Source organism: Gymnoscopelus braueri, assembly GCF_963280865.1.
Source record: "Gymnoscopelus braueri genome assembly, chromosome: 18".
Taxonomy (NCBI): domain Eukaryota; kingdom Metazoa; phylum Chordata; class Actinopteri; order Myctophiformes; family Myctophidae; genus Gymnoscopelus; species Gymnoscopelus braueri.
In genome coordinates this window covers 27,312,813-27,325,643 of record NC_137618.1, presented here as the reverse complement: position 1 = coordinate 27,325,643, position 12,831 = coordinate 27,312,813, and the positions used below count along the sequence as shown (strand labels likewise).

At 40.1% G+C, this 12,831-nt stretch overlaps 1 protein-coding gene across 3 annotated transcripts; it reads left to right on the top strand.

Annotated features, from left to right (window-relative positions):
• Positions 1-974: 974 nt before the first annotated feature.
• Positions 975-12,783, top strand: LOC308073428 (MOB-like protein phocein). Of its 3 annotated transcripts, XM_080412326.1 has the most exons (9): positions 975-1,094; positions 3,446-3,601; positions 7,126-7,188; positions 7,688-7,788; positions 7,943-7,985; positions 8,899-8,985; positions 9,295-9,374; positions 9,592-9,703; positions 11,529-12,783. In XM_080412326.1, the coding sequence occupies exons 1-9, from the start codon at positions 1,092-1,094 to the stop codon at positions 11,661-11,663; spliced, it is 780 nt and encodes a 259-aa protein (XP_080268452.1). In that variant the 5' UTR covers positions 975-1,091; the 3' UTR covers positions 11,664-12,783. The 3 variants fall into 3 exon arrangements, with proteins under 3 accessions (XP_080268452.1, XP_080268451.1, XP_080268450.1); XM_080412324.1 differs by lacking the exons at positions 975-1,094; positions 3,446-3,601 and adding an exon at positions 5,358-5,454; XM_080412325.1 differs by lacking the exons at positions 7,126-7,188; positions 7,688-7,788; positions 7,943-7,985; ... (2 more) ...; positions 9,592-9,703; positions 11,529-12,783 and adding exons at positions 3,845-3,934; positions 4,117-4,316.
• The last annotated feature ends 48 nt before the right edge of the window (positions 12,784-12,831 follow it).

The following is a 12,831-nucleotide window of genomic DNA, read 5'->3' as shown; positions in this document are numbered from 1 at the left end:
ACACAGACACAAATGCTCGTTCCCGGGTACACGATTCCAGAATTTTCTAGTGTGTGCCATTGGAGAAAAAAATAAGAGGTCAAAGTTGACATTGTGCAACATTGCTGAATTCAATTGCAATCACATGAAAACGTTTAAATTGGCTAAATAATTCCGTCAGTTTAACCCTTGAAACTCAATTCGTCTTTATGGGTGTTATTTTTAACGCATGCATGGAGATACTGTGCTGTTGACACGGCTTGCTTGGGAGTCATGGACATGGAATATTCTAGTCAAAATCAAAGTCAACATCAGAGTTACATAAGGGTACTTTATTGCCCAATGTAATTTATATAAGGATCGTTTCATATCATTATTTAACACCATTCTGTCATTTGGTTATCATAATGTTCAACATACGGTAATTTTTACGTTACGATAGAAATATTGTTCTTGTAAGTTAATGTGCCTCCAACTTGCCAGCCAGGCATACATTAAACAGACTCTTGACAGATGAGCCTTCAGCCTTGTACAAATTCCACAGGCAAAAAAGTACCCATAGCTAGCAACTTTGTCGCAGTGTTGCCATGTCTGCTTATTATAAGCGACTTTGTGCTTGTTTTTCTGTAAAGTCGCTTGTAGTTGCCGTTTGCTTGGGCTTGTTTCCAAAGTGTAGTTAATTGCTTATATAGGCTTGTTTCCTAAATGTTGTTTAAACCAGTATGTTGTGCCAGGGACCCCCACTACAAGATTTGTGTTGTTAAAATGTTTCAGAAATATTCAAAAATTTAAATAAATCTTTCTTTTTTGGAAAATAGCAGATCTACAAGCTCACAACGCGTTGCATGTAACGATCGTAGATTGTAGATTTTCAAATAGCCGTATAGCTTAGCCATAGTCGCTACTTTTAGGCTTGTTTTCATAGACCTGGTTGCTTATTTCTTTCACAAAACCTGGCACAAAAACTGCTTGGTGACATTTGGTACGCATGCGCCTGTAAACTTTCTAGATATTTCCTCACGTGGAGTGATTCGCTCAATTCTCCGTCCTTCTTCACAGTCAAATCCGCGATCAACCAGAGAAATCAGCATTCAGAGACCGAAAGATTCACAATGGTAAGATATGGAACACCAGTGTCATTTAGTATAATAATAACAACAGTTCTTTAAAATGCCCCCTTCATTACCGTAATGTCTCAACATGTATTATGTGTAACCACCTGGTGGTCTGAATGATCTGTTCATGTTAGCCACACACGTTATGTTAGCCGGTTAACGCATAGCCTACAAGGTCAAACAGTTGGAGAATAATGGTAATACAATAATACGTTGATGCTTGGAAACGTTAGAAATATATATTTTTTAATGTTTTAAACGCGTACTCCGTATCTGCCATAGTTGCACTGGTATAATCAGCTAAAGAGGGTACGCCTCAGTGGAACTTTTGGTGTACAGATTGTACTGATTGTATAATTAACTAATTAGATGGTTTCTAGTTGACTAGCAAGCTGTTATCTCTGACATGCCACTTAACATTTGGTAACTTAATCTTAATGTGACTGGTAGGAACTGCTCATTATCAGCTATGCAGTCACATGTGAATTAGGAATGATGGTGAGATGTGACTCTTAGCATTTTGCAATTCAACACGTGTTTGACAACGTTAGTCTCCGTGGATTCCTTCAAGATCAGTTAGTTAATGCTGTTATTATTTTTGGAATTCAGTTCGCACTTGTCCTTGCATACTTCATTGAATCGCTTCCGGTTGACGCAACGTCATCTTACTGCGTCACATCTGAGCATCATTATAAAACTTGTCTGCTTTCCAGGTAGACAATTTTTTATATAGCTTCAAACTAAGCTATTATCCGGACCTTTTTTTGAGTGAGTTTGCATTCAAGTAATATTTTAGCAAAACAATATATTAGCTCACCTCAGAATGTATTCTGTATGTATTCTCAATCACCTGAAAAATAGGCCTTGAGTGTTATCTCCTGAAATTGAAACCTTGAGGCTTTTTTGGCTGCTTTACAAGGTTATATCACCACACTGAACTTAAAACTAAGCGTATCAGACAGTATTACAATTTGCCAGTGGAAAATGTGACCTATTATGCATGGAAAATTGAATATTCTACACACTAAATAGAACATTATGAGATATTCCTGATATAATTTGATGGCGCTTTCAGTATTTCAGTAATCTTTGTCCTTCGCAAGGAAGGTCAATATTGACACAGAGTAACCGCAACCCCTACCATCCCCCGATTCTGGAACTTGTGTCCCCCTTCTTTCTCCACCCCCCTCTTGCCCTGACAGGCGACCTTTGTACAAGGTCAAGTGTACATCTGCTGCAGCCAGTTGATGTTCTAAAAATGTCTAACTCACTTTGGCATTATTTTTTGATTGTCCTGCCAGAGGTAGAGAGGTAGATTGTTAGTCCCAATTCAGTTGAACTTGTAGTGTACAAACGCTGTCTTTGGTGGTAGCTGCATTTGTTAACAGGCTGTCACTCAGCTGTATGAGGAATAGTTGACATATATTTTATTTTCTGCCCAAAATAAGGACACCCTAATGAAGTAATTGCTGCCTGTAGTCCAAGAGTCCTCCTCCCCCACTTAACAGAACAGCAGCAGATCTTCATTAATCATTTCCTTTAAAGCCAAGAAACGCGCTGAAGCGAACTACTTATTAACCTGCTTTTGGGTGGTCTTGGGATATTGTGTAAGCTTTTAGATTTTTAAAATGACATGCTTAGGATAGTTGAGCTTACTTTCCATTACAAAGATTACCTTGCAGTATAGTGTATTACTATTAAGTCATCTTCATTTTCTTACACTGATATTAAACTCAACATTACTGAATGCTTAGAGATGTTGCATAAGTCTTTATTAACTGATTCACTGCCAATCACGTAGATCTACGCGAACCTATTTAAAGCCGCCACGTGCTTTTTTCTCTTTTTTTTTTTTTTTTTTCTCAATTTGACCCAAAGACCAAGAAGATATGATTTTTCGAAGATCTAGACTCCTATCCACTTCCTTGTTAACTTAAAACTTTAAAATTCTGTATCTCGGCTCCTGAGTACTTTTTTTTTTTCAATGAAAAACTCTGGCACTGGCTAAAAAAATATGAAAATACCATAGTTAATGGGTTAACTGGGTGACTGCACTCTCTGCTTTTGTTAGGACTGAACCTTCTTTTTAGGTTACATGAGGACTTTCAGTGCTGCACAATTGATTCAAGACTGCCCCCTAGGGCTCACACATTATTACAGCAAATTATATGATTTGTGTAAATAATATTGCAAAACCTTATTTTGTATTATTCAGTGTTTAAAGACTGAATAATATGATGAAAATACTGTTAGTTTTAACGGATATCTCAGCTGTTTTTTTTAACCAATGGCATTATTAATCTATGCTCTCTGGGTATGTACAGTTTTAACTCTTCTCTTCTCACATGTAGGCCTTCAGAAGATTTCTCCCCATGTTTGACCGGGTGCTGGTGGAAAGGGTGGCAGCAGAGACGATGTCTAAAGGTGGCATCATGCTTCCAGAGAAGTCACAGGGCAAAGTGCTGCAAGCTACAGTAATGGCAGTTGGACCTGGTTCTGTCAACCAGGTAATGACCAAGCTTGTCAGTGTGACTGGGTTGCTTCAATGAAGAAGTCAGCTGTGCTTATTTTAGTTCCATGAAGAACTACTGAAATTGTTCACTCTTTTATCAGAGAAAATTGCCACCTCTACAAGATTACTTAATAACTTATTTTAGCTGGCTAGATTCTAGTACAGACATTGTATGCTGGACATTGTTGACTGATCAGTAGTCTTAATGCTTTTTTTGTCTATATTTATTTTTTTGTAGAATGGAGACCTGCAGCCAATCACTGCTAAGGTGGGAGAGACGGTTCTCTTACCAGAGTATGGTGGAACTAAAGTGATTCTAGATGACAAGGTATAATATGTAAAAGTCTTGTTCTCTCCACATGATGACATGAACAAATAAATACAATAGCATGATGCAGTATTTTATTCAAGTGTGTAATTACTTAATTTTACACCGTAGCTTAAATCTCACTAGTAGTAGCAGTAATATCTACATGACCATCTAATTTTGGTTTCTGATTTGTCTTCCAGGACTACTTCCTCTTCCGTGATGCAGATATTTTAGGAAAATATGTTGATTGAGTCGTTTTTTCTGTAAAACCATCCCTGTTCTGAAGAGAAGACATAAGTTCCCTCGTTGATGTCTGTTTGCTTTCTTTTTATGTAATTCATTTGTAAATAATTATGATCTTTTTTTTTGTTATTCAATAATAAACGTGAGCTATTGAAAATGGTCTTTTCTTCATGTTTATACTATTCCTGTATTATTCATATGGTATGTTGATAGTTATGTTAACCACATTAACCCTAGGGTCCCTATATTTTTTATCATTTGAGATTTTTCAAAGGAACATTTAGTCAAGACTACAACAGACTCGGACCTACATACAAGACAATGTACATACAAAAAATCATACAAAAATCATGCAAAACCCGGATCTCACCATCCCGATGAGGGGAGGACAACACTGTGCAGCGAGGAGGGTCCCTATTTTAGGCATGTCATTATAGGCAAACATTTAAAAAAATTGCTAAAATAACTTATTAAAGCTCACATACTTTGCTATTAATCATAAGTGGTTAAAAGCAGATAGTTATCATCACGTTCCCTTGGTGGCTCAGCTTACATAACTCAGAATTAAATGTACCTGGTTCAAATCCTGACCAAAGATGTGTGTTGCATGTGTCTTCATCCTCTGTTCCAAATGAATACAAAAATATCTCAGGAAAAAAGGTAAGCTTCGTCATGCCACATAGAATATATTGCATTGAAATGTAGGGTATAGGATTCACTCATACACATACACAATTATGTTGCGTGAACTCCGCAACTACATTTAATATGAAACAAAATAGACATTATTTTGTTTAATCCCAAGAATATAAGAACGCTCGCCCCGGGGCAAATCCAGCGAACTCGAAACGGTCGCCACCAGGTATTCCTAAACGTAACCTCATTAAACTATGCCTGCTAAACCTAACCTCATTCCTAAACGTAACCTTAGTGAAACAGTGCCAAAACCTAACCTTATTCCTAATCGTAACCTCAGTAAAACTATGCCTAAACCTAACCTTATCCTCAGCAATTCAAGAATACAAGAACCGCTGGGGGCGAGAGGTGCGCGAAAAAAAATGGGGGTGAGCGTGTTTTGGGGCCGGTTACCATCACGAACTTCTAAACCCAACGGTTGCCCGACAACCAACTATCCAATCACAGCACGCACGTTCCTCCAGGCAATGGGACCCTGTTAGTGGTTCTCCTGCTCGTTGAACAGAGCGGCTTCAGAGGCATCCGGGTATTCTGTCGAGATGGTCATGGCGGAGGGTACTGCAGTTCTCAGGAGGAATCGGCCTGGAACCAAGTCGAAGGTACGTTTTCACACACATCTAAACATTACACACGACTGTCATGAACAAACCACGCTCATGGGAAATTGTACACGAGCTACGTGGGAGGTTTATGTCTCCGCCAGTCTCCTGTCTTAACAACTGGGTCACAGACAACACAGGAAGGGCCTGGATGGAAGTGGCCAGCTGACTAGGGATACGTCTATATCCTGGAGGAATGTTACCAGTTGTTGTGAGAGAAATAAGCAACCAGGTCTATGAAAACAAGCCCAAAAGAAGCGAGCCCTTCGCCCCTTAAAACATAATACGTTGGCAATTTGAAAATAGCCGATCTACAAGATCACAATGCCAAGCTCATCGCGACGAGTTGTGAGCTTGTAGATCGGCTATTTTCAAAAACATCTTGAAGATTTTTTTTGAAAGATTGTGGAATATGTTTGAAACATTTCAACACAAATCTTGTATGGGGGTCCCTGGCATAACATATTTTCAGACGAGTGTCCGCAGACAAATACATTATTGTTGGGGCCTTGGGGGTCCTTGACTTGAAAATGTTTGAGAACCACTGATTTAAACAACATTAGGAAACAAGCAACTAAACTTAAGAAACAAGCCCAAAAAAAACCAACCCCCAGCTACCAATATTTACAAGCAACTTTACAGAAAAACAAGCCCAAAGTCTCTTATAATAAGCCGACATGGCAACACTTCTGTGTACATTTCAGCTGATATCATTCTTAAAGTCTCTCGTAATTAATTGGAGCTGCGTGCGACGTGCTTGTAAATGAGGTCAGTGCATCATAACTGAAACGCACCATGACGGCCAAAACAATGTTACACACACAACGAATGTCATTGTTTTGTTTCAGTTCCCAGGAAACAGTCGCATCCCAGCTCGCTAACATGCTTATGCTAGTTTTAACGACGTTAGGGTAGTAGTTGCAACATGAACCGTTCATAAAATGTTTCTCAGCTAAATCAGTTGGCTGTGTCATTCATATGTGAAAAATGTCGCTGATGTCCGCTAACGTTTCGTTACCAACGTTACCAGGTTTGCTAGCCCCTTTCGGGACCCTGTTTGCCTTTTTTACAAGAGAGAGTGTTTTGAGCGACAAGGGACCCTGGATACCGCCTACCCAAATATAAAAAAGGTAAACAGGGTCCCGAAAGGGGCTACAGGTTTGCTGCTAGACTACAGTATGTGTCAGCCTGGTAAATGAAGGTGGTCCAAATCAGTGGTTCTCAACCTGTGGGTCGGTTCCCCACATGATTTTGGGGGGGTCCCCAGATGACAGTGAAATGACAATTTAAGGACTTTTAAGACCTAATACCTATAAATATGTATTGTATTGTAATGAAAAAAGATCATTACTGCATCAAAAGTGACCCGTTTTTATAGTATAGTTTGTTGTTGTTGATTGAACATTGGCGAAATTGTCAAATAATTTAAGAAAAAGGCAAACGTTTTGAAAATGGCAGGTTACGAGGCGTTGTGAGCTTGTAGATCTGCTTTTTTCACAATATTTATCTGTGGAACTGAGTCAAACTAAATCTAATGCCTCAACTTCTACATTCCAAGTGCTTGTCAGGGTGAGGGGGGGTCCCCAGTTCAAATATGTTTTTTTTGGGGGGGTTACGGCCTGAAATGATTGAGAACCACTGGTCTAAATAAATGTGTCCTTCTATTTCTAGGATTTCTACAATTGGCCGGATGAATCCTTTGAGGAGATGGACAGCACCCTGGCTGTCCAACAGGTGTGTGTGTGTGTGTGTGTGTGTGTGTGTGTGTGTTTGTGTGTGTGTGTTTGTGTGTCAGTGTCAGTCAAACAGTCTCCGCCACCCCCGCAGACTGCAGTTGAAAATGTATGATGAAGATCCCCCTTCATTGGGTGATGACAATACAACACTTACATATTTTAGTAAGTTTTATATAGCATAGACTTACCCTGGTACACATTTGTGTAGCAGAGTGGCTCAGAGCCTCTCCCCAAAGTCCAAAAGCCTAATATCGCATCTGGCCAAGGACGGATAAGCTCTTTGGCAAGTTGTTAAGATATTTGCTTTTAGTGTCCTTTCCCCCAAGGGAGACTTGGGTTAGAGTCTCGGGTGTTACATTCGCAGTGCCCAACAAAGACACTTTAGTGTTGAGTGACTGCAGTAGTGTATCATTATTACATGAAAGTCCTGAAATCAAGTTGCTTTTACTGGATTACTCCGGTGGGTTCTACTGACATGTCTGCGTGGTCTCTTACAGTACATTCAGCAGAATATCCGATCGGACTGCTCTAACATCGACAAAATCCTGGAGCCTCCAGAAGGACAGGATGAAGGAGTGTGGAAGTATGAGCATCTTAGGTACGTAAAGACCAGCATTATCCATTTATATCTGAGCGTTTCAGTTGAAATCTTTATGCGACCAAAATGCATCGCGTTCATTCTGTCTTTGTACCTCTGTCTCTTGTGTGCCTTTATGTCTGGGCTCTCTGTCACCCTTGCGGCTCACTTGTAGGCAGTTCTGTCTGGAGCTCAATGGATTAGCTGTCAAACTGCAGGTATGATAATGTGGCCACTTTGTATTTTCTGTGTTAAAATTCATATGTAATGTAAATAAATGGTGAGGTCCTCTTAACCCTTTAAGACCTGAGGCCGATTGTACAAATGCCTTCTAAATCAGTAGTTCTCAAACTTTTTCGTGCCCATCACCCCAAAATGATATGTATTTGGCCGCGGACCTTTATCTGAAAAAGTTGTGTGCCAGGGACCTCCAGAAGTGAAGATTTGTGTAAAAAAAAATCTAAATTATTCAAAAATGTTTCCAAAAATGTTCAAACATAACAGATGTCCAAGCTTACAGTGCGGCACGAAGTGACGAGCTGTGAGCTTGTGTATCTGCTATTTTTGAGAACCAATGTTCTAAACCACTGTGTAAATCCCAAGTTTTCTGAAAAACCTATGTTTCTATATATATTAGCTAAAATAAAAAAAATCACACCCAGTGTGAAGTGGGCGGTGTGGTCACAGTGGTCATCACAGTGATGGAAGAAGTGATGGAAGAAAAGTAATATTGTGGACCAACCATTGTACACCCCTAACTTAAAAAAACCCATAAATGTGTTTTTTTTAAGTGCATAGTTCTATTTATAGGGCTATGCACATGTGTCATGTTTCACTAGCCAATCACAGTCCTGAATAGACTGTGATTGGCCAATCACGGTGCAGGGTTAGGGGGGTACAATGGTGGCCAATCACAGCGCAGGGTTGGGGGGGTGCAATGGGACCCCCTGTCCAAACCTCACATATAGGGGCGGTTTCACCGCCCAAAAATCGGGACAGATGGGCTGTGTAGTTGCTAATACCGATATCGTCGATAAAAGTAAAATAATGGCCGATATGTCGATCTGGCTCTAATCCCTATGATGTCCTCTGTATTGAACCGATGCATGCTCTCCTTTTCGCTGCCCACAGAGTGAATGCCACCCAGATACCTGCACCCAGATGACTGCCACAGAGCAGTGGATCTTTCTATGTGCTGCCCACAAGACCCCCAAAGAAGTAAGATGGATCTCCATGTTGTTCTTCTCAGATACGTGTTAAGTAGGGCTTTGAAGTGAGCCTTCATGTTATATCAGATCTAATATAGAGGCTGTCCTAAACGGGAAACTACTTGTGTTTTAAGTCATGAGGTTTCCCGCCTGTAATCTACAGCGAGGCAATGAATGATGAACTGAACTTGCATGTATTGGGATCACTGGGACTTTATTGGGACAACACTTAATTTGTCTTCATGCGAGACAAAACAGGGAGAGTTTGTCACTCAATTATATACACAGAGTAATATGTCATTTGCTGCTGTGTCCACAGTGCCCTGCCATTGACTACACCAGACACACGCTGGACGGAGCTGCCTGCCTTCTAAACAGTAACAAATACTTCCCCAGCAGGTCAGTTAGGTCCCAATACCTACTCCTTAGCTCAGTGATTCTCAAATCTTTTAATTTCAAGGACCCCCCGCCCACAAGTTTGATATTCATTAGGCCATGGACCCCCATAACTTTGAGAGTTTACAAAAAGACCTTTAATGGTACTCTGGCTTCATATTCACTGTCCATTCATTAGCACACGATGTGACAAGGTCTCCTGTTTTTCTTTTTCCTTCAGAGTTAGCATTAAGGAGTCGTCGGTGGCAAAGCTGGGCTCTGTCTGCCGTCGCATCTATAGGATATTTTCGCACGCCTACTTCCATCACCGCCAGATATTTGATAAGTATGAGGTATGTTACCATGGACAAAAACAAGGAGCCTACCAAAATGTAATGGGCTGTCCTTTAAAATGGCTGGAAATGAGTAGGATTCCTCCATCTTTATTCCACTTGCTTGTATTAAGGAAAGACTGTATTAAGTAGAAAGGTTTCTTAGGATCAACTTAAGATTCTCTAAAATCTGAAATTTACCACAGGGATACCAGAGCTTGTAGGCAGCGATCCTTTTCCTTGTTGGTCAATTCTAAATCTCAATCCAGGCAGTTGAGGGCAGTGTTGGCCTGTGCAGTGGATAAGGTCTTTATCAGTGGGATAGTCTCTGACTGACTGACTTCGTTATTCTGAACAGACACCATCAATGCATTTGAGTCAATACACTGAGACTGTTTGACATTACAAACTAATAGTCTGGGCCATATTGGCTGTGAATTGGAACAGGATATCAGTAAAAGCAGAGGATAGGCAGTGAAACATCAGTGACATTTTCTGCTGGTCCAGTATCCACTTAAGTTAAAAAATAAATGGACTTTAAGCAACAACTTTAGCTGCCTGTTTTAGTTTCTGAAAATAATTGTTTATTATGAGTACTAAAGTCTGTTGGTCTAACATAAGTTTAGCCCAGTTTGCACACAAAACGATTCCTGGCCGCCTTCTACCTAGCGCCTGGTAGACTGAGGTGACAAACTTTATGCAATGGGAACAAAGGTTGAATTAGGCTAAGAATGTAGCTAGCCCATTTTTGGGTCACGGACCAATTTTTATGGGTCTCAAGAAAATATACTTATTTTTTCTCGTTTCCTACAATCTTTATAAATTATTTCAAAAGATTTGTTTTTGTAAGAAATAGTGAAAATAGCATATACCGTAATTTCCGGACTATCCTGCGGCCTATACAACAGTGCGGCTAATCTATGGATTTTTACAGCTAACGGCCACTCACTCCTGCGGCTTAAAGTCCAGTGCGGCTTGTATATGCACACATTTGTTTTTTCCCCTAAATTTGGCTGGTGCGCCTTATACTACGGAAATTACGGTATACAAGCTCAGGTGTTGCATCGTGAAGTGTTGTGAGCTTGTAGATGAGCTATTTTCACTATTAGCACATTGGGTGCCAGAGGTTTATTAAAATATTATACTTTGAGTGCCAGGATGTTTAACAATTTTTGAACCTTTTTCAAGTAGTCACAAAATATTTTCAGTGATCACCGTCCTCACGGTGATCCCCTCATTACACACATACAGGTCTCGTACAATCGGGGGGAAAAAATTAAAAACATTCGGTAATCCGTTCCATAGTTGCAGCCAGTTGAAAATAGTTAAATTAACATTGTAAAAAAAAAAAGTACACAGGAGCCGAGATACAGGTTTTTGAAGTCATAAGTTAACCAGGAGGTGGATTGGAGTCTAAATCTTGTAGGAGTGATATTTCCTGTTGCTGTGAAGGAAGAAAAAAAAAAATTAAAAAAAATTAAAAAAAGTTTTTTTAACACATTAGGTGCCAAAACCGTATATATACGGTTTTGGCACTCAACGTTAGTATGGCCAAAACCGTATATATACGGTTTTGGCACCTAATGTGTTAAATAGGGCTGAAGTGGTTAATTCATGTATTTTTGTGAATTTGGGTCCTAGTGAGAAACCAAATCTTTCGGGTCTCGAGCTGAAAATGTTTGGGAACCCAATGATTTTAGCATCCCCTCTTTGTGTGTGTGTGTGTGTGTGTGTGTGTGTGTGTGTGTGTGTGTGTGTGTGTGTGTGTGTGTGTGTGTGTGTGTGTGTGTGTGTGTGTGTGTGTGTGTGTGTGTGTGTGTGTGTGTGTGTGTGTGTGTGTGTGTAGAATGAAACGTTCCTGTGTCACCGGTTCACACGCTTTGTCATGAAGTACAACTTGATGTCTAAGGACAACCTGATCGTGCCGATCCTGGAGGAGGAGGTTCAAAATACCTCATCAGCTGGAGAGAGCGAGGCCTAAGATACAGCTGCTGCCATAAGGGAGACACACACACATTCACGCATACATGTTAAATATCACACGCACTACAGAAGAGACATCTCTCTACTGGCATCCAAATGCCTACATGTACAGTATAAACACACACACACTACAAATTATGACTTCAATCCAGGAACTCTGCCTGGGTCCCGCCCCTCATCCATGTCAATCTCACAGGACACAAGGGTGTAAGTTATTGGATGCAGAATTCAACTCAAGCCTGCTAAGGGTAAGATGGTGTATCTACCATCCAATTTATACCTTTTCCGTCCATGTAGATTCACACCAGTGTCTATGCCACAGGCCGGAAGCGGGTGTTTCTGGCTATAACCAGGCGCTCACTACTCTTATAGGGAACTTTGCTTTAATGTTTTGAGCAGCTGGATTTGCAAAACGTATGTAATCATTATCTGTGACAAAGGCACACACTGACAGCTCCCCTTGTATATAACCCTTGCTCCCCCTATATTTTAATTCACTGTCATATTTTCTGATGGTGCTTCAGTTCTTTGTTTGTCTTCCCTGTTTGCTTGTGTTGCTTACCATCCCTTTTTGGAGAGGGGGGGTATAGAATGGATCACTAAATTAGCCTGCTCACTTGGAATTACATACTGTAGTTGTGGTTTGTAGTAGTCAACAAAGAAACTTACATCTAGCTTTGTAAGTGCTCTAGCAGTCAAATATGCTGTTTATTTTGCTATGTGGCCTCTGAAATGTTACTTCAGAATATTTAGGAAGGTTTGTTGGCTAACTCATTGATCCTGCTTAGTGACATGCCCCCATTTTACTAAAAGTACCACATTCCTCCTTTCCTTGAAGTAATGACAACTGACATAACTAAACCTTCAAATCTACACTGTAAAACATATTGACCAGTCCAAGCATTTCAAAAATTACTGCCAGGAAAGGTGGAATGGATATATTTAAGTATTGGAGCACAACCTTCCCTTTGTTTGATCCTCAAGCTCATCATTAAGTTATTTTGTGGGAGGAGTCTTGTCTATCCAACCCACTTTTATTTTTATTTTTATGAACTACAAATTTTGTTACTGTCGACATGTTCATGTCTGTTAATAAAAAAGAACCGTTGCCCAGCTGACTGTATTGGCCTTTTTCATAATGAGGTACACTCAAGCTCAACATACTA